Below are 20,488 nucleotides of genomic sequence, written 5' to 3'. Positions count from 1 at the left end.
GTTAGCAATCCTAACAGGCGAAGGAAATGAAGCAACACCTGAAGATCCTAAGGATCCCACGTGCTGGGAAAGGGTGGGTGACCACCCCGCTTCTGTGCTGCAGATCCGCGTCCGGGTGATTGAGGGCCGACAGTTAAGTGGCAACAACATAAGGCCTGTGGTCAAAGTTCACGTCTGTGGCCAGACACACCGAACAAGAATCAAGAGAGGAAACAACCCATTTTTTGATGAGGTAAAGGGGTTGAGAGGGCATGTTTCTGCTCGTGAGTCCCACAGGGGAGGGAAACATGGGAACAGCTTCATGGGTGAAGACACCACTGAGTTCCAATCAGAGATCACAGGAACAAAATTAGGTGTAACCATGTGAACACATGGCAGGGTCTTGGACAAAGCCCTGGAGTTTAAGCTTCGTGGTAAACCCACTTCTGGAGAAATGGGTAAGTAACAAATGTAGCTTTTTTTTTTTTTTTTTTGAGACAGAGTTTTGCTCTTGTTGCCCAGGCTGGAGTGCAGTGGCATGATCTCAGCTCACTGCAATCTCCACCTCCGGGGTTCAAGTGATCCTTCTGCCTTAGCCTCCCAAGTAACTGGGATTACAGGCATGCACCACCACACCCGGCTAATTTTGTATTTTCAGTAGAGACGAGGTTTCACTATGTTAATCAGTCTGGTCTCGAACTCCTGACCTCAAGTTATCCACCCACCGCCAAAGTGCTGGGATTACAGGCGTGAGCCACTGTGCCCAGCCAGCATTTATTCAAATAAAACTGTTCACTTGGGACAATCTAAAAGGTATTTAGCTTTTAGATATCTAAATGCTAAATGATGTGAAGAGCCAAGGCTAAGCAGGTATGGGGGTACACACCTGTAATCCCAACACTCAAGAGGCTGAGACGGGAAGAGTGCTTGAGCCCAGATGTTCAAGACCAGCCTGGGCAATATAGTGAGATGCCTTTAAAAAAAAAAAAAGTACCTGGTCCCGTCTGTCAGTGGCTCTCAGAGATGCTGTTGCCTTTCTGGTGTTTTTGTGACAGCTTCTTGATGATCCCTTCCTGATGGATCCCTTCGACCCTTATGAGAGAGGACGTGATGTCTCCTAAATCTACCTTTGCTTATTCTGATTAGCAAGGTGTCTCTGAGGGACAACTCTCTGTGACTAATCCAGTTTTTTAGAGGTGTCAAAACATACGTGGCTGCAAAAATAATATATGTTAAAGGAAAGCAGTTATTAGCACACAGGGGTTTTGTGTGTTTTGTCCCCATACTGATTTTTTTTTTTTTTTTTTGAGACAGAGTCTCGCTCTGTTGCCAAGGCTGGAGTGTGGTGGTGCAATCTCAGCTCACTGCAACCTCCACCTCCCAGGCTGAAGCAATCCTCTCACCTCAGCCTCCTGAGTAGGTGGAACTACGGGCACACACCACCACGCTCAGCTAATATTTGTATTTTTAGTAGAGATGGGGTTTTGCCATGTTACCTAGGCTGGTCTCAAACTCCTGGCCTCAGGAGTTCCGCCTACCTTGGCCTTGCAAAGTGCTGGGATTACAGACGTGAGGCACTGCGCCCTGCCTCCCATAGTGAGAATTTAGCCTGTTCTATTGCTCTCTTTTGTAACAGTCCACAAAAATACGCGGTACCTTGACAACCATCTCAAATGCCACAAAACTCTGTGACTGGGCTGTGGGGACAAATGATATATTTAGGGAACTTTTCAGAGTCTTGCCCAACTGTGCTGAGGAGACACATTTCTGGGATTCCTCAGGCCTGTATCTCCTGCTCTGCTCTCCAGCCCAGGCCTGTCTTATCACACTTCCTCTTCATTCCCTGTAGCTTCTAATCCCAACCCTGGCGTTTGTCCTTTTTTCTTTTTTTCCTCTTTGTTCAGAAAAGACATGGTTTCTTCCATGCAGCATTTCTTCCCCTTTGTTCCAACTGGCTTCCAGCTCTGCAGAAGGCCCCATTTTCTTCTCACCTATAACCTCTCCCCATCAAAGGAATCACAGACGACAGCAGGCAGCCAAGTACAGTAGTATACACATTCTCACGAGAGGTAGGGGCTGCACAGAGATGGGGCACTGGAAATGGACTTCAGGGAAGGCAGAGAGATTCACGTTGAGGGCACGACTGGATGGGGAGGGGAGGAGGCAAGATGCTGGATTACTTGGGCCTAACGCGTAAACCCTGTCGATGCATTGATAATGCAGGTTTCCTGTTGACTCAGCTGCATTCCCAGGAGCCCAGCAAACATCTCCACCTTCCTCAGAATTTTCCCATTTTAATGAGTTTGAGGGGGATTAGCTCCCTTGGCAAAAGAGAAGACCAGTACCTTAATCAATAAAAAAATTGTATGGGATAGGGGAAACAAAAGTAAGATGATTAAAAACAAATATATATATATATAAGAGGTTTACTAAAAAAATTTCTAGCCTGGCCAGGCGTGGTGGCTGACGCCTGTAATACCAGCACTTTGGGAGGCCGAGGTGGGTAAATCACTGAAGATCAGGAGTCCAAGACCAGCCTGGACAACATGGTGAAGCCCTGTCTCTACTAAAAATGCAAACAATTAGCCGGGTGTGGTGGCACGCACCTGTAGTCCCAGCTACTCAGGAGGCTGAGGCAGGAGAATTGCTTGAACCTGGGAGGAGGTTGCAGTGAGCCAAGATCAGGCCACTGCCCTCCAGCCTGGGTGACAGTGAGACTCTGTCTCACAACAAAAATTTAGCCTGGCATGGTGATGGGTGGCTATAATCCCAGTTACTTGGGAGGTTGAGGCAGGAGAATTGCTTGAACCCTGGAGGCAGAGGTTACATTGAGCCAAGATCATGCCACTACACTCCAGCCTGGGCAACACAGCAAGACTGTCTTTAAAAAAAAAAAAAAAAAAAAAATCCTAGCCTGTATATATCTTTTTAACCAAATAATATTAAACTTATTATCATCAATAATGGGAACAAAAATGATGTGGTGTCCTCAGGTGGTATAATGGAAGTGATCAATATCACCTGTGTCAAGTCTTGTCAAATGGCCAATTTGCATCCAAGTGAGGAAACATTCACCCAAGTCTAGACTGTGGGATATTCTACAAAACAATGGGCATGGTGGCTCATGCCTGTAATCCCAGTACTTTGGGAGGCCAAGGCAGGAAGATCACTTGAGGCCAGTAGTTCAAGACCAGCCCGAGCAACATAGTGAAACTTCATCTCTATTTAAAGAAGAACAAGAAGCCAGGAAAAACACAAGAAACAAAGAAGGAAATAGCACTGTTCTTTATAAAAAGGAAGCTGAAGAGACTCAAAAACCAAATGCAATGTATGATTCTTGCATAGATCCTAGATTTCTTTGAAAAGCTAAAGTTTTTTTGTAGGGATGATTGGAGAAATGTGAAAATTGTATGTTAGATGTTAAATTTCTTGGTTATGATAATGGTATTGCAATTATATAGGAAGATGTCCTTGCTCTTAGGAGATGCATGTAAATGTATTTTGAAGGGGTGAAGTGTCATGATATCTAGAACATTCTTACAAATGGTTCAGTTTAAAAAAGAAAGATAAAGCAAGTGTCCAAAAATGGAACAATTGGTGAACATAGGAGAAAGGTGGTATTTATTTTACCATTCTTTCAGCTTTCCTGTAGATTACAAATATTCCTAAGTAAAAAGTTGGAGGAAAAAGTCTCAGCTGGAATAAATGCTCAATCTTTTTCTTTTAGGATTAACATTTATTAGCCTAACATGGTTAAACCTCCTATATACCTAATATTCATATCCCAAGAATCAACCTTCTTAAAATTAGCTTTTACAATGTGGTCAATATTGACTTTGCTGAGGCACTAACTTAATTTAATGGGCAAAATTGTCTTTAAAGATGCTTTCTTGGAGTAAAATTAGAGTCACCAGACACTAATAGAGCTAAAGATATCAGAGAAATTTAAAACACATGCCAGGTCATGCCAGCTGTAAGCAATTGTTTTAGTAAGCATTGCAACATGAAGTCACCTTGGATCTTTTTCCCTCTTTTTTTTTTTTTTTTGAGATGGCTTCTCACTATAGTGCCCTGGCTGACCTTGAACTCCTGGGCTCAAGCACTCCTCTCATCTCAGCCTCCTGAGTGTTGGGATTACAGGGGTGTACCCCCACCCCCATACCTGCTTAGGCTTGGATCTTTACATCATTTAGCCTTTAGATATCTAGTCCCAGGTGAACAATTTTATTTAGTTAACTAAATGCTGTATTTGTTATTGACTCCTTTCTCCTTTTTCCAACATGAAGAAGTGGGTTTACCATGAAGCTTAAACTCCAGGGCTTAAACTCCAGGCCTTGCCATGTGTTCACATGGTCAAAACTAATTTTGAATTTGTGTTTTGTATTTTTTTAGGAGGGCCCCCAAAATTATAGCATCAGATCCCACTAAATCCGAATCCCCTGTTAACATTTAAACATCTGCTCTATTGTTTTGGCAGTTGTTTTTCTACAATGTCAACATGACCCCTTCTGAATTGATGGATGAGATCATCAGCATCCGGGTAAGGGTCAGCGAGTAGGAAGGTACTGCTCACTCACTGCCAGGCAAAGCCAATCATTTCTTCACTACTCTTCTTTCTTGCAGGTTTATAATTCTCACTCTCTGCGGGCAGATTGTCTGATGGGGGAATTTAAGGTGGGTGACAACAGTCTGCTTCATTCAACTTACAGAAAGATGAGAACTTTCATAATAGAAATGTGATTCCTGTGTACCCATCTTGGTGGCATCTTGGGAATGTGTAAGGGTTCAGCATGATGACGCTTGCTGAAGGCTGCCTGGGGCTTGTCTATTTCCAAAGTGTAACACTGAACAGAGCTCTCAAAGTAAGATGACCTGAAGCTGCCATATCAGGGCCCTTCCCAGCGTTGTATCTGTGGATGGAAGCGAATCCACTGCCACAGAGGGAAGGGGTGTTGACCATGGCAAGAAGCCCACCATCCACCTCCACTTACTGGGGGCCCCAGAGCTCCATCTGTAAAGCCAATTATGATAAATGCAGAGTGTGAAAGGAAAGCCAAACAAGGCAAGATATTCAGGACGTTTCTCTAAGTAACTCTCACTGGAATGAAAGGACAAATTCTTGGCTGGCTTCTTCCCAGCAATTCTATGTGGAATAGGCTGTCTCTCCAAGAAAGGAGCTCTAGTCACTAGAAGTCCTAGAGGATGATCTGGGTCAGGCAGACCTGTGTTCATACCCTGTCTGCCACCAAGTAGCCACATGTCCCAGAGGAACTCAATCTCTCTGATCCTCAGTTTCTTCATCTGTAAAATGAGGTGATTGAGAAAAGTAAATGAGATGGTATGTGTAAAGCACCTAGCACGGTACCTGGCACATTGAAGTACACAATCAATGGTTATATTAATAGTAGCATTAGCTGGAGGAGGAGGAGGAGGAGGTGGAAGAGGAAGAGAATTGGACAGGAAACTGGGCCAGGTGAATTTCTGTAGGATGACCAATGGTCCCACTTTGCCTGGGACTTTAGTGGTAAAATTGAGAATAACCCAGGCAGACTAGGACATATTGGTCACTTTGCTTCCGTGGTCTCTTCCAGCCCTAAGACTAGCTCATTCATTCAATAGTGATTTACTGAGAGTCTTCCATGTGCCACACATCAGACAAGGCACTGGGGATACAGAGAGGATAAGATGGAAATGTTGGGTCTCAAGGAAATTTAAGTGTAATCAAGATATGATATTGACATATAATAATGACGGCTTCTTTAAAGTGACTAGACTGATTTTAAAATCTACTTAGACTACTTTTGATTATTGTTTTCCCAGATTGATGTTGGATTTGTTTATGATGAACCTGGTAAGTAATATTCTCCCATCAATTTGAAGTCTTAAATTCATTCCTTCTAACTCTGAAGATGATTCCAGGAATCAAGACAATCTGGGGGATCAAAGAATTAAAGGAATTTTTTTTAAATATTAGGGAGAAGAGAGGATGCTTAGTGGGAATAAATAACAGTAGCTTAGTACAAATGTCTAATTTTTTATCTTAACATTCAAAATAGATGATTTCTATGTTTCGTGAGGATATTTTGACCTTATCAAAATTAAATTATAAAACTAGTTGGTACAGCTTAGTCTTGTTTGTCACATGAGGACAGAATGGTGGGGGTGGTGTACAGGGAGAGTAAAAAACAAGACATGAAAGTGGAGACTCATCTGGGGAATTTGGTGTGTCATGAGGAGGCTTCCAAGAAAATGCAGTTTATCTTATGGCAGAGGAATCACAGACCTATCAGCATCTCGTTAGCATGTCCCTTTCCTTTTACTCCTTCTCTATTTTAGGCCATGCTGTCATGAGAAAGTGGCTGCTTCTCAATGACCCGGAAGATACCAGTTCAGGTTCTAAAGGTTATATGAAAGTCAGCATGTTTGTCCTGGGAACTGGAGATGAGCCTCCTGTGAGTCCCTACGTTCTCTACTTTCTACACTTCTCACTAAGACAGAAGACCAAGAGTTAAGCCTGTGGGCATGGGTAATTGTGAAATGGAGCACAGCTTGCCGTCAGTACCCTCTGATTGCCCCTATTCAAAAGCTGTTCTTTTCTTCATCATGGACTTATCATTCTAGCTTGCTTACACTCCTATCTGGTGTCTGAGTGAGCGTTTAATTGAGAAAAGATGCATGTGTTTTTACAATGTCCTTGCATCATTAGAAGGACTGCTTTTATCTAGAAAGCATGACTTACTTGCAGAATTAGGCGTTACTACCTAAATGGTTAGTGATTATTCTAGGAAACTGGGCGGCAAAGTGCAGAATAGTAAGTGGCCAGAGAGAAGTTGAAGGGACATCAGAAACACACACACACGCACACACACTCTCTCTCTCTCTCTCTCTCTCTCTCTCTCTCTCTCTCTCTCTTACTATTTGGTGCTCATAAAATGACAGAAAGATACAAAAAAATATGAGCATTGATTTTGTGGAGCAGTTGTGAGGTTGAAGGAAAACTGGTGGCTGATGGCAGGTTGAACTCTTAAGCCCCAAACACAGGAAGTCCTAATGGAAACAATTCTGAATGGTTTCATTTTATAAGCATTCATTTGGCTTTTTCCAAGCGCTGCTTTTCTGTATGTATAATTTAAATCATGTGCCCCTAATAGCCTGAGAGACGAGATCGTGATAATGACAGTGATGATGTGGAGAGTAATTTGTTACTCCCTGCTGGCATCGCCCTCCGGTGGGTGACCTTCTTGCTGAAAATCTACCGAGCTGAGGACATTCCCCAGAGTATGTACTGATTTAATCTTGCCCCAGAATTGTTGGTTATCTATGTGATGAGATGTGTTAAAATCAAACTCTAATAGTGATTGGTGTCCCTATCGTATGTTTTTCTTCTGAAAGGGCTTCATGGGCTTATTTTCATTCATTCTGGTCCCGTTGAAAGCTACCTGAGCAGGCTCATGGCACAACCAGTTGGTTGCTGATCGTGTTCCTTGTTGAGTACCTGCCTTTGGTCCATTTGGCTCTCTCTCTTCGTCTATCAGTGTTCTATATCTTCTCTTTATTCTAGAGGATGCTAAAGAGACATGAGCAGTCAGCACTTTCAATCCCTTTCATCCCAAATGAAAATGTTAACTGTTATCAAATCAAGGTGTTTGCTATCCAGCTATAAAAAAAAATTGGCTGAAATTAGCTGGACGTGGTGGCGGGTACCTGTAATCCCAGTTACCTGGGAGGCTAAGGCATGAGAATCACTTGAACCCAGGAGGCGGAGGTTGCAGTGAGCCATGCCACTGCACTCGAGCCTGGGCAACAGAGCGAAACTCCATCTCAAAAAAAAAAAAAAAAAAAAAAGTGCTGAGCAAAGGGTAGTAACGTCCCAATGACTAGAAGTCTGCCACATATTCAGCAAGAGACTGGATACATTTAAGGGATCGCTTCTAGTGATTCCATTTATAGGAACTAGTCTGGTTATCCCTCTGTCATGGCTGATGGCCAAGCCTCCTATCTGCCTTGCTGGGCCTGTCTGGTTCCTGCTGGGCTCTGGGACATGGGATCCTTCTCCAAGTCCCCAGAAGGCTGCACCCACTATACAGGCCATGGGTCTCTTCAGGATTTGCTGCTTTTCTTGGGAATCCTTTTCCTCTTTTAAGATCGTATGGTCTTAAAAGATGGTATTGTAGGACCTCCCCATACCCACCTTTCTCTCAAAAATGTGTCAAATGGGCCGGATGCAGTGGCTCATGCCTATAATCCCAGCACTTTGGAAGTCCAAGGTAGGAGGATTGCTTGAGGCAAGGAGTTCAAGACCAGCCTGGGCAACATAGCAAGACCTCTGTCTCTATTTTTTTTTTAAAAGAAGAAAGAAATACATAAAATGAAGTAAATAAATTAAAATCCTGATCTCTATTTACTTTTTAGCTTAATCAACTGTAGATTGTAGTTAAGTGTATTATTTGTGATTATGCCAAATTTTCTTGAATTTCTCTGAAAAAGACTAGGACTGTATCATTTTGACCTATAGTACCTTTCTCCCGATTGAAAGCAGGCCTGAGTTTGAGAATCATCTCTTACTCTCACTGAATGAAATGTGTTGTATTTTTTTCCTCTGTAAAAGATCAAGTCTTTTTTTTTTTTTTTTTTTTTTGAGATAGTCTCACTCTGTCACCCAGACTGGAGGCTGGCATATACTGGCTTGATCTTGGCTAACTGCAAGATTTAAGTGATTCTTGTGCCTCAGCCTCCCGAGTGGCTGGGATTACAGGCATGTGCCACCACACCTGGCTAATTTTGTTTGTTTGTTTGTTTTGAGACTGAGTCTTGCTCTGTCACCAGGCTGGACTGCAGTGGCATGATCTTGGCTCACTGCAATCTCCGCCTCCCAGGTTCAAGCAATTCTCCTGCCTCAGCCTCCCGAGCAGCTGGGGTTACAAGCGTGTACCACCACACCCAGCTAATTTTTGTACTTTCAGTAGAGAAGGGGTTTCGCCACGTTGGCCAGGATGGCCTTGATCTTCTGACCTTGTGATCCGCCTGCCTTGGCCTCTCAAAGTGCTGGGATTACAGGCATGAGCCACTGCGCCTAGCCTGTTGCAACTATTTTGATGTATAAGAGAACTTTTAAAATTTTGCCAAATTTCTGCTGTTTTTAAGAGAATTGAATTTCATTTCTGCTGTATAACTATCACCTTTCAGTGGATGATGCCTTCTCACAGACAGTAAAGGAAATATTTGGAGGCAATGCAGATAAGAAAAATCTCGTGGATCCTTTTGTAGAAGTCTCCTTTGCCGGAAAAAAGGTTCGTACATGATCTAAATGCAGATGCTGCTAAGAATAAATATTTAAAACCACTGTGCTTTCCTTGGAGTGAATTCCTACTTACTCTTTGTTAAAATAGCCCCCTGATGAGCCGGGCATTCTGCGGGAACACAGATTATCTGAGTCTGAACACGCCAGACTTCTCCACAGGTTTATTTTGGAGTGGAAAGTATGCAGAACACAACTTAGAAAATTCAGTCTTTTGAGAGATTAACATAGGGAAGGCTACCACTGAATTTCTAGAACTGCTTTTCAGGTCCAAACATTATCTTAACCTTAGGCAAGCTCTCTGGCCAGCCACACCCATCCCTGCTAAATGCTGTAAGACAGAGACCTAATGAAAAAAATGGTTAAAAACAAGTTCCTGGTGCATTGAAACAGCAATGATTAATGTTAAACCCATTTCATATTTTACAAATCATCAAGAAAAAGTTCAACCAGGTTCTTAAGTATATAAGTAAACTGCTAAAGTCATAATCTAGTATGCATAGATTGTAAACTTTTAGAACTTGGAAACTTGAAAACCTACACTTTGCTTTGGTGATTTTGCAGGTTTGTACAAACATAATTGAGAAAAATGCAAACCCAGAGTGGAATCAGGTCGTCAATCTTCAGATCAAGGTTTGGCTTTCTTTTTTTTCAGAAAAAGTAAGAGTACTTACTTTAATAATTACCAAATCATTGAGAAATAACTACTTTTTTCTGTTTCATTTTTATAGTTTCCTTCAGTGTGTGAAAAAATAAAACTAACAGTATATGACTGGTGAGTTGAAAATAGATACATGTCTAATTCAACATAAAAGAATTAAATATTTGAATATTGTGAAACATTACTCTGGATGGTCTCTTTCTGGTATTTTGCTTTCCTTCCAGAGGGAAGGATAAATTGCTCCTGGAACTGGGTGTTTTCTTAAAACAAAATTTAATAATAGTGTTACTGCAAAAAAAGCTTTGATTATTTCGGTCCAACGGCTCATAAACAAAAGAAGGGGAACGTGCTCTGAAAATGCCCCAAGATAAGAGATCAGGGATTTAAATATCATTAGGCTGTCCAGAATAGACTTCAGAAATACAGTCAAGCATTTCTTGGGAAGAATCACCAAAACATTCTGAGAGCAATTCATTGTTATTGTTAAAAAAGAAAATGGTAAAACTACCTCAATGAAGGCAAGGAAGTCCTTGAAATGTTCTGATGGAATTTTTACTAGACCAGCCTCCTAGCACTGATTGGCCATAACAAGACCGTTCTTGGAATGTTCTAGTTGGATGTAGCATTCAGCAGGCACCCTTAGCTCCCTGAAAGTGGAAGCATGACAAGTATCATTACCATCATCATCATGATCGTAATTATGTAATCTGCCTATAATTGATTAATTCATTTTATGACAGTGGTATTGAGTGTAACCATAGGCACATCCCTTGGCCTCTCTGTACAATTGCAATTTAATAACTTCAGAATGAACTACTTCACTAGATCAGTGTTTCTAAAGGGTGGTTGGAAGACCATCTGTATCAGAATCAATTGGGATATACTTATAAATGCAAACTCTTGGTCCCCACTGTAGGCTTATTGAATTAAAAATGTGGACAGGAGATGAGGGTGAGAAGTCTCCAGTTGATTACTAAGTACAATTAAGTTTGAGGCCCACTGGGCATGATCATTTCTGAAGTCTGGGGTATTTTCCAGTTCTAACTTTTTTTAATTGTTGAAACGACATATCTTCATAGATGGAGCTCTTAACCTATTATTATTATTATTATTTTACATAGGGACCGTCTTACTAAAAATGATGTAGTTGGAACAACATATCTACACCTCTCTAAAATTGCTGCCTCTGGTGGGGAAGTGGAAGGTAAGTCATTCAACAGATCTAGAGCAATACTGGATACAGAACTTCTGGAGAAAAAAATAAACAGTAGGTTTGGTTTCTTAGAAGCCAAATGTGATGAACCTAGTGAAGCATTTCAATGATGTTTTGGTGATGGCCTGCAAAACAATTAATAATTGAAGTATATAAGTAAACTGCTAAAATCATAATCCAGTATGCATAGATTGTAAACTTTTAGAAACAATGAAATTTACAGTTTGAAGATTTTCAGCTTTCTTGCTCCCATCCAAAACTTCTTTCCCAAGAGTGGTTTTATGAAATGTTTGTGTCAATACAGAGGGCTACCACCTTATTTTTTAGAGTGGCATTGACCCAAGTCCACCCAAATATACAATAATACTCCCTTCTCAACTGATTCTCTTGGCAGGAACAGTAAGGTCAGATGCCAATGAACCATGTAATCCTCACTCCCTAAAATAGTGTGTATTAGGCCTTCATTCTCACAAGCACTGATAGCCAACACATTGTTTTTTCTGTAGTTTTCCTAACACTTTTCTTGAGAACTACTTGGCTATACCTGGCATTATGGTTTTGTGCATATATGCCAGAAATTGTAACAGGGAATGAAGGAAAGAGGTTAAGATGATAAGAGAAAAAATTAATGTTAACACAGTAATACCAACAGCTTGCTTATTTATTTGTTTTTTGAGACGAAGTCTCACTCTGTCACCCAGGCTAGAGTGCAGTGGCGCAATCTCAGCTCACTGCAACCTCTACCTCCCAGGTTCAAGCAATTCTTCTGCCTCAGCCTCCCGAGTAGCTGGGACTACAGGTGCCCACCACCATGCCCAGCTAATTTTTGTATTTTTAGTAGAGACAGTTTCACCATGTTAGCCAGGATGGTCTCCATCTCCTGACCTCGTGATCCACCCGCCTCGGCCTCCCAAAGTGCTGGATTACAGGCGTGAGCCACCGTGCCCGGCCCAGCGGCTTATTTTTTGTGACCAAAACAAAAATTATTGTAATTGCCAATAGATTAAACATATTGAGAGATTAAACACAGGAAACAAAGTAAGAGACTTTGAGACAAAATTTTGTCTTGGGGAACCCAAGGTTCCTCTCAACCTTATCTTGTTTAAGGTCTTTTATAGATTTTGAAAAAACATTGTTAAAAGCAATGGATAACATAAATAAGAACCTGGTTATTTTATATATATATATAAAATACATATATATATAACACATATATATATAGTATTAGATATTAGAGAGAAGATGAAGAAGATATTAGAGATATGGTGAAGAACATATAGATTTCCTGTCTCCAGAAGGGGGGGAAAATATAAAGGCAATCAGAAGACAAGGTGGTGAACAGACATATAGTACGAATATAAAGGTACATGGCTGGGTGTGGTGGCTCATGCCTATAATACCAGCACTTTGGGAGGCCAAGGTGGGCAGATTACTTGAGGTCAGGAGTTCGACACCAGGCTGGCCAACATGGTGAAACTCCGTCTCTACTAAAAATGGAAAAATTAGCTGGGCGTGGTGGTTGGGGGCCTGTAATCCCAGTTAGGAAGCTGAAGCAGGAGAATCACTTGAACCTGGGAAGTGGAGGTTGCAGTGAGCCGAGATTACGCCACTGCACTCCAGCCTGGGCAACAGAGCAAGACTCCATCTTGAATGAATGAATGAATGAATGAATGGTTATATGTGGCATTATTTTAAGCAAATGGTAGAGGGTAAGAAAGAGATTCCATCTGAATGTTCTCTGCTGAGTAGCATAGTGATCATAACACTGGAGCTGCAATGAAGGAAATGTAATCACAGCCCTTTCCTTTTCTCTGCAGAGAATAATATTTATATGGTTGCTAGAATGTAAGCACTATTTATTTTGATTTTTGATTTTTAAAATTTAACCTGTAACCAAAGCTCTGAACAAAGTGTAGATGTCATCACCCATTACAGTGTAAAAATATGGAAGATAGAGATGAGAAGCCGAAGGAGGAAGAGGAGTGGAGGTAGGGCAGGGGTGCTAATAGCCTCTTCTCTTCAAGTCAGGAATCTCAATATGACTATAGATAAAATCATAAAGGTGACCATTACAGGACCATGCTGGAACTATATGGGGGGAGGGTAAAGATGACTGAAATCCATTCATTATTCATAAGAAACCATTAAATAATATCTAAAGATAATTATTCAGAAATAGTGGCATAAGCATTTTGCTTAGTGAAGTGTGGTAACTTCCAGAAGAACTAAAAACAGAGATTGCTACAAACAATTTTAGCTTCTGTCTCTGGGGCCTCTCATTGCAAGCCCTGCAGACCATGGGGTTACAGGGTCTTAAAATAACAATGGGCTGTCAACATCGCCTTTCCCCCCACAAAGAAACAAACCGTGCTTTCAATCAAATGTGCAATGAACTCCAGGCCTTTGCTTACACAGCCTAAGACCACATTTATTTAGACTTTTTGATGTTGGTCCCAACTAAGCCGTAAGATAAATAAATGTTTTATTAAAAACGTGAAATGCTGGTAACTTCACCAGGACCCCTCTGTCCCTGGGCAGCTAGCTCTTCTGCTTCCTGGCTTCCTTGGGGCTGGGTGAGATTGAGTTACTCACGTGTGGTGGTTCTGCTTGTTGTCACAAAATCAGGTGTCATTTTGCATTTAACCAATGAGAATTGTATGCATTACAAAAGGGTCATATGTGACTTGGGTCTGAATTTGGGATTTTTCTGGTGTTGCTAAATCACGTACCTGGCACTGGATTTGATTAATGTTTTCAATGTCTGTTTCATAATGCCTGTGTTTTTCTTGTTTAACCAGTCGTATTTTTACTATATAGATTTCTCATCTTCGGGAACTGGGGCTGCATCATATACAGGTTTATGCTTCGTAATTTTGCTTTCTGTTAGATCTTCCTAGCTAATGTTATCTTATTAAGAATATATTGACTGTCTTTAGAACTTTTTTTGACATTTTGCTGTCTCAACATAGTTTCGCTAGAGTAATAATTTTTGTGTTAGTGCCATATGGTTGTCCTGCATGGCTAAGCTTAAAAGAAATGTGCTAACCAGGCTTTGCTCCATGTCTCATGCTTTCAGCTAAATGTACACCATTGTATTTGGCTTTATTGCAAATAATTTATTGTGAGATATAACATTTTCTGTTATCGTTTATGTTCAGTAGGTAGAGATACGGAGCACTAAATCAATTGTTCTGAAATTTATCAAGTAACTTTCCCCCAATATCAATGTGAATCTCTAGGTTGGAAAATACTGAACGTTTTTTAGTTTGCAACCTGAAGATCTTCCCCTCCCCACAAAATGAGGGATCATAACACATCCTTTGGTTTGCACAGAACTTGTCATTTTTTGCAAGTTTGCTCAATACTGTCACACGCTTGACCATCACAACTCTCCTAGGGCAGATGTTTTTGTTCCCCTAATAGACGAAGACTCTGAGGTTTAGAGAGGTTCATTACCTGTCAGATAAGCATGATTCGCCCTGCCACAATAATCTCCCAGGGTTGTGGTAAGAGAGGAAAAAGATATTGCATGTGGGAAAGCTTTGCAAACTCTGAAGCTGTGTGCAAATATAAGGTGATATCATGTAAATATGTAATTGACACAATGCCCAATTCTTATTTGCTTTAAACAATCTATTTTATTATAATCACACTTTATATGAATATTAAGTAGTCCTTAGATTTGCAGTGACCTTGGCAGATGGGCAAGCACTTTATTCCTTTATTCATTTGTTTAACCAATCAATGAATATTTTTGTAGTAGTATCACATGATAGAACCAGTAGTAGGTGTTTAGGAAATCAAAATACAACATACTTAAATCCTGCCACTCCCCCTGAAAAGTGATACTTTAGTCACAGAGATGTACAGCTATGTAGGGTTCTAGAAACTAAAATATACAGTAATTATTTGTAGGAATCCAAAACATGAAGGGGATTCAAAAAGCTAAAGGAGGCATGGAAAATATTGTTGGAAAGTGGGTTGTAGCTAGGTCAGAGGAAATCCTTGATGGCAGGCTAAAGGATTTTTATTTTATTTTTGTATAGGCTTTTCAGCAAGGACATTGGGAAGTTTGATGTGACCACGGTGCATTAAACGGATTAGGAAACTTTGGAAGCAGGAAGAGACTTAGCTTATGAGAGAATGGGTTTTCTTTCTTTCTTTTTTTTTTTTTTTCCTGAAACGGAGTTTTGCTCAAGTCGCCTAGCCTAGAGTGCAATGGCATGATCTTGGTTCACTGCAACCTCCAACTCCTGGATTCAAGTGATTCTCCTGGCTCAGCCTCCCTAGTAGCTGGAATTACAGGCATCTGCCACCATGCCTGGCTAATTTTTTTTTTTTTTGTATTTTTAGTAGAGACGGGGTTTCACCATGTTGGCCAAGCTGGTCTCGAACTCCTGAACCTCAGGTGATCCTCCTGCCTCGGCCTCCCAAAGTACTGGGATTACAGGCGTGAGCCACCATGCCTGGCCTAGAGAATGGGTTTTCCCAGGAGTCTACACTACGATGTGAGCACATAGAAGGAAGATTCCTTCTGTTAATGTGCAATGAAACAAGTCAAAGGGGTAACATACCAGAAGAGAGATTTGTTGGACAAAAATAATTAAGCCCCTGGCATTAAGCTGATATGCAGTGGATCATTCTTAACAATTTGTGTTTCAATCCCTGGGGATCTTTAACAAAAAGCAAATACACACGACAGCACAGTCAATCATGGGAACCAGGTGGAGGAGAGGTGAGGTTAGACCGAAGGAACGGATGGGGTGGGTAGTGGAGGGTATCCTTTTCTGAGCTTTGAAACTCAAGGTCTGGAGTTAAATCTGCCAGTTTGTGGGACTTTTGACAAGTTGCATCACTTCTGTGGGCTTTGACTTGCCCATCCATAATGTGACATGACTGTGGTGCCGTAGCTTAAACATCCAATTCTTACTGGAATATTCTGTGATTCAACTTCTTTCTCTTTTTTTTTAATCTTTTTTCGTGTGTGATTCAACTTCTAAAAATGACTTCCTTTCCTCTCTGTGAATCTGTGCTTTAATTCTCTGTTCTCACCCAACATCCCTCCACTAAAACAAAATATTTTAGCACACAGAAAGAAGTCCAAACCCTGTTTATTAGTGATCAATTAATCATCTTTGCAATGTTCCATATGCCACAGTGGATAAAGCCAAGCCAATTTATATGTTCATGTATATAGTCATTCCTCCTGTTTATCTGTCTTCAAGATGATAACATGATTCAGAGAACTCTCTGTTGAAGAAACTGCTGGTCCCTCTTTGGGTTTCATAAGAGATTTCCAAACATGTGTGACATGTAGCATCCTAGGGTGTTACCAAATCTCAACTTTAGGCTGCATATGCATTACTTTTGTACATCTTAAATGTTTCTTTTTTCTTGCTCTCTTCACTGAGATTGCTATTCAGCTCTTTTCTGCCTGTGTCCATGATTTCTATCTCCCCACAAACGTGTACACGCCCACTTAAACATACAGAGAGCCTCACATAATGAAAATGATTGTTCAGTACATGTCTATAGAGTTAGCTAAATTATTTATTAATGGGCATCATTCTGATGACGCTGCTCCATATTTATCTTTCTCCCTTAGTTTTAAGCATATAGTTGGAAAGGGCCATAGATATGATCTGTTCAACCTCATTGATAACAGGAATTATCCTGAAAACATGCTGAAAAATAGGCTGAAGGCTTTGCCTCAACATTTCTTCTGATTGTCCCTAATGCAACCTGTCCCATTGTTTATCATTTCTAATTCACAGAAAGTTCTGCCTTATACAGAGTGAACCAAAGCTGATCTCCCTGTAACTCCCAGCAGTGGTCCTTACTCTGCTTCTGGAGACAAGTCCATCCCTCTCCCATATGGGGGCCATTCAGGCTACTGAAGGCATATTTCCCCAGCCTCACCCACACTTTCCCCATTTTCAGCTATTTAATTATATTGTCCTCAGTGCCCTTTATTGAGAAGTTGTCTTGCTAAGACCAGGTAGCAGAAATAAGGAGCTTATCAGATGACCACCAGAGATAGAAAGGAATGAATGGGAATCTTCATGTCACTTATGAATATCACATGGTCTTACAACCACAGGCAGGCAGTTTATTAGCACGTATAAAATTTAAAAATATCTTGTATTTTTAACAGCATCTGCTAGAGTTATACTAACTACTGAAGATTAAATGACACTTTAGAGGAACAAATGAAGTTCATATAATATGTCATTTAAGTGACTTCCCAAAACAATATAATCTTTTGCCCCAATTGGCAATGGCATGTTTAATACAATGCCCATTATAAACTTGCAAAAAATGTGAAGGTCAACTTCAAAGTCTAATTGCTCTTTATTTAAATAACATTATATATTTATAAAAATAAGTTTACCTGTGCTATCTGCAAATGTTTTTATTTAATATTTTATGTAGCAATAAGAAAAGAGAAATACAGCAAGCCTCATGGTGCTTACAACTTGCATTAATACAACTAACTCACAAAATGGAGGAAAATTGTCTCACCTAACTAATAACTAATATTTATTTCAATAGATTGAATGTTAAGAGCCTAACACATAATGATGATGTTTCTTTCTCAGTAAACACAGGAGAAACAGAGGTAGGCTTTGTTCCAACATTTGGACCTTGTTACCTGAATCTTTACGGAAGCCCCAGAGAATACACAGGATTCCCAGACCCCTATGATGAGCTGAATACTGGAAAGGTTGGTTTCTCAATTAAGGTGGTTATTAATCAACATTGGTTAATGTGATTATTTCTTCTTATAATGTCTGATCAAGTATTGCAGGATAGCAGTTTCATACTCCCTAAGACTTAGAATGCAAAGATAGGAAAAGATTGTGGAGATGATCTCACTGGGGGATGGCCAATGGCCATTTCCCCCAACTTCTATGCTTATGGTAGACATCAATAATCAATGCTGGCTCTCTTTCCTAATAAGCCCCTGTGCTGCCTTGGAATTCTTTTCAACATCATATTCCAGGAATTTACCAAGCACTAGGCAATGACATGCTCCCTGAAACCCTTTATTACCCTTGATCTGATCAATCCTTTCATTTCATAGATGAAGACATGGAAACCCGGAGATGGGAAACGCTCTTTTTACTACAACAGAAGCCAAATGTCTTTTAGGTATCTCCAAGGCTCAAGAAAGGGACCAAGCTAGAGAGAAAAAGCCCTGAGAGGGGAAGGGTAAAAGACTGGCTGTAGAGTTGGGAGCCCTCCCATCCTTTCCAGAAGGTTCTATTGCCAGCACTGCTGGGTGTCATGGGAGGAGTAGCCACTCTTCATCCTCATTCCGAGCTGCACCCAGAACATCTTCCTCCTACATCTTCTTCCTTTACTTCCTGGCTATTCTGAGACTTGCCCTGGTTGCCAACATGGCAGCCTCCCTATTCTGAGAAGAGATAACACAGAAAAATGCAGAGCTTCCCTGCTGAAGTACGGTGAAGGGAGACTTAGAGCCCCATCCACCTCCTACCTCCCAGGCTCCGCAACCTCCTTCTGGAGCCTAGAGCATGGTTTGAAGGCCTCTGGCCTTGGTCGTAGCTAAGATCTTTTTCAGCCCTGGCATCCCAAGGCGTTCTTTGAGATCTGTCCTAAAGCCAGTGGCTCTTCTTTCAAACACCACCGACCTGAATCCAGCTGGGAGAGTTGCTGACTGATTCCTTTTGAAAGTTAGGGCCGTGGGAAGGAGGAACTTTTTGCAGTTGTATTAGCCTGAATAGAGACACAATTCTTTTTGCTATTGCTACCTAGAGGAATAATCCTGGATTATTGCCTTTCAGGGGGAAGGAGTTGCCTACAGAGGCAGGATCTTGGTTGAATTAGCCACTTTTCTTGAGAAGACACCACCAGATAAAAAGCTTGAGCCCATTGCAAATGATGACCTGCTGGTTGTTGAGGTAAATGTTAGAGTGTGAATAATGCATGGTATAGAAAAGGAGACCTCCAGGGACTGAAGGGGTAGCTGGGGGTGTTGGAAGGCAACCCAACTCACAATGAACGCACTCATCTGCATGTTTCTAGAACAGCCCTTTGAGGATTGCTTCATGCTTTGAGGTGCTAATACCCTATTGAAAACTGGCAAGAGCACTGATACGGTTTTTGCACAAACCGAATGACCTGTTTGCTAACTGGTGTTAGGGGTCATGGGGAAGTGGCTGTAACACCCACTTCTTGCTGGCACCAAGAGCTATAGGTGCCACCACTACTCATTTCCATTTTCAGAGGTGGCTGGTGGGCCTCAGGCTTCCCAGCACGGGAGGGCAGATGTGCTGAGGGCTCACATTGCAATGGCTGTGAACCCTGCTTCCTCCTTGAAGACAGGAAATCTTCCCAGTTGACTTCCCCAACCATTTCTGAGAATCCAGGTCGATGCCCGTGTGTTGCACAAATCTGAATCGTTTGCCAGCACAGCCAGCTCATGGATACCCCTCTGTCGGCGGCCCTCCTTGCTGGGTTGCAAATCACCGCCAGCCCCCCAGCTGCCCCAGGCTGCTGTCACCCTCTGTTCCGAGCACACAGGACAGGCCCTGCCCTGATTTCCCCACTTTACAGCAGAAACCAAACAGCAACTTTTAATAAGCTTTCACTTTCAGTTTTTGGGATAAGAATAAGAAAATACAGTAAAACGGGTGACAACGTGGTTGCAAAATGTGGCTATTCTCAAAGCTCATGGGGTCAGGCTGGTGTTCTGGGTCCAAGGCAGTCAGCTTTCCTGTCTACTCACAGCCTGTCTCCTTGTGGCAGGACTGGGTTCCCCAGGCTCTCCCCAAACTCCCGTGGTGCCCGGAACACATCTTCATGTGAGTCCAGGCCCAACCGCCATGAGTTCTCCAGCGAGCCTGGGCCTTCTCCCTCTAGTCGTCCGATGTCTGCCTGTTACATCAGCTCCCTTTGCAGGATGATTGACAGGGAGAATAGCCATGCCCTTTAACAGAAACTATCCCTTCTTCCCCAGAGCAATGTGGCCTTGCTCATTGACTCCAGAAGACAGCTATATCAGGAGGTTAGCATCCAAAGCAGTCTTCTGGATTCCCCAGGCTTCACATGTTTGGAACATCCGTGGTCCAGTGCTTGAGCTGTACCAATTTCATTCCTGTCTCCTCCTTTGAGAGGAAAGGAGCAGGCTCCTGAGACTGCCCTCTCTCCACCTCACAGCCTCAGGAAGGAACTTAGCATCACCACAGCAGCAAGCCACGGGGCATCCGTGTAACTTCACACTGGGAAAGAAATAGTTCTCCCCCATGAATTATTACAGCAAAGATGATCATTTGTTTTGTTTTTTTACTAGTTAAAGACAAAAGTCAGTAAG

The 20,488-nt window shown here is 41.7% G+C and overlaps 1 protein-coding gene across 2 annotated transcripts in view; it reads left to right on the top strand.

Moving 5' to 3' along the window:
- Positions 1-20,488, top strand: part of MYOF (myoferlin) — a 171,706-nt gene that overhangs the window by 70,458 nt on the left and 80,760 nt on the right. Inside the window, exons 7-19 of one of the 2 annotated variants that reach the window (XM_025396190.1) lie at positions 104-232; positions 4,457-4,519; positions 4,603-4,653; positions 5,800-5,830; positions 6,316-6,431; positions 7,131-7,257; positions 9,166-9,269; positions 9,842-9,910; positions 10,009-10,052; positions 11,060-11,142; positions 13,969-14,007; positions 17,751-17,875; positions 18,960-19,076. In XM_025396190.1, coding sequence (XP_025251975.1) covers positions 104-232; positions 4,457-4,519; positions 4,603-4,653; positions 5,800-5,830; positions 6,316-6,431; positions 7,131-7,257; positions 9,166-9,269; positions 9,842-9,910; positions 10,009-10,052; positions 11,060-11,142; positions 13,969-14,007; positions 17,751-17,875; positions 18,960-19,076 — 1,098 coding nt within the window. The remainder of the gene's footprint in view (positions 1-103; positions 233-4,456; positions 4,520-4,602; positions 4,654-5,799; positions 5,831-6,315; positions 6,432-7,130; positions 7,258-9,165; positions 9,270-9,841; positions 9,911-10,008; positions 10,053-11,059; positions 11,143-13,968; positions 14,008-17,750; positions 17,876-18,959; positions 19,077-20,488) is intronic. The other variant, XM_025396191.1, reaches the window with a different exon arrangement.

Source organism: Theropithecus gelada, chromosome 9 (genome assembly GCF_003255815.1).
Source record: "Theropithecus gelada isolate Dixy chromosome 9, Tgel_1.0, whole genome shotgun sequence".
In the NCBI taxonomy this organism is placed as follows: Eukaryota; Metazoa; Chordata; class Mammalia; order Primates; family Cercopithecidae; genus Theropithecus; species Theropithecus gelada.
Note: the sequence above shows the minus strand (reverse complement) of the source record. Positions and strands in the feature narration are given on the sequence as shown.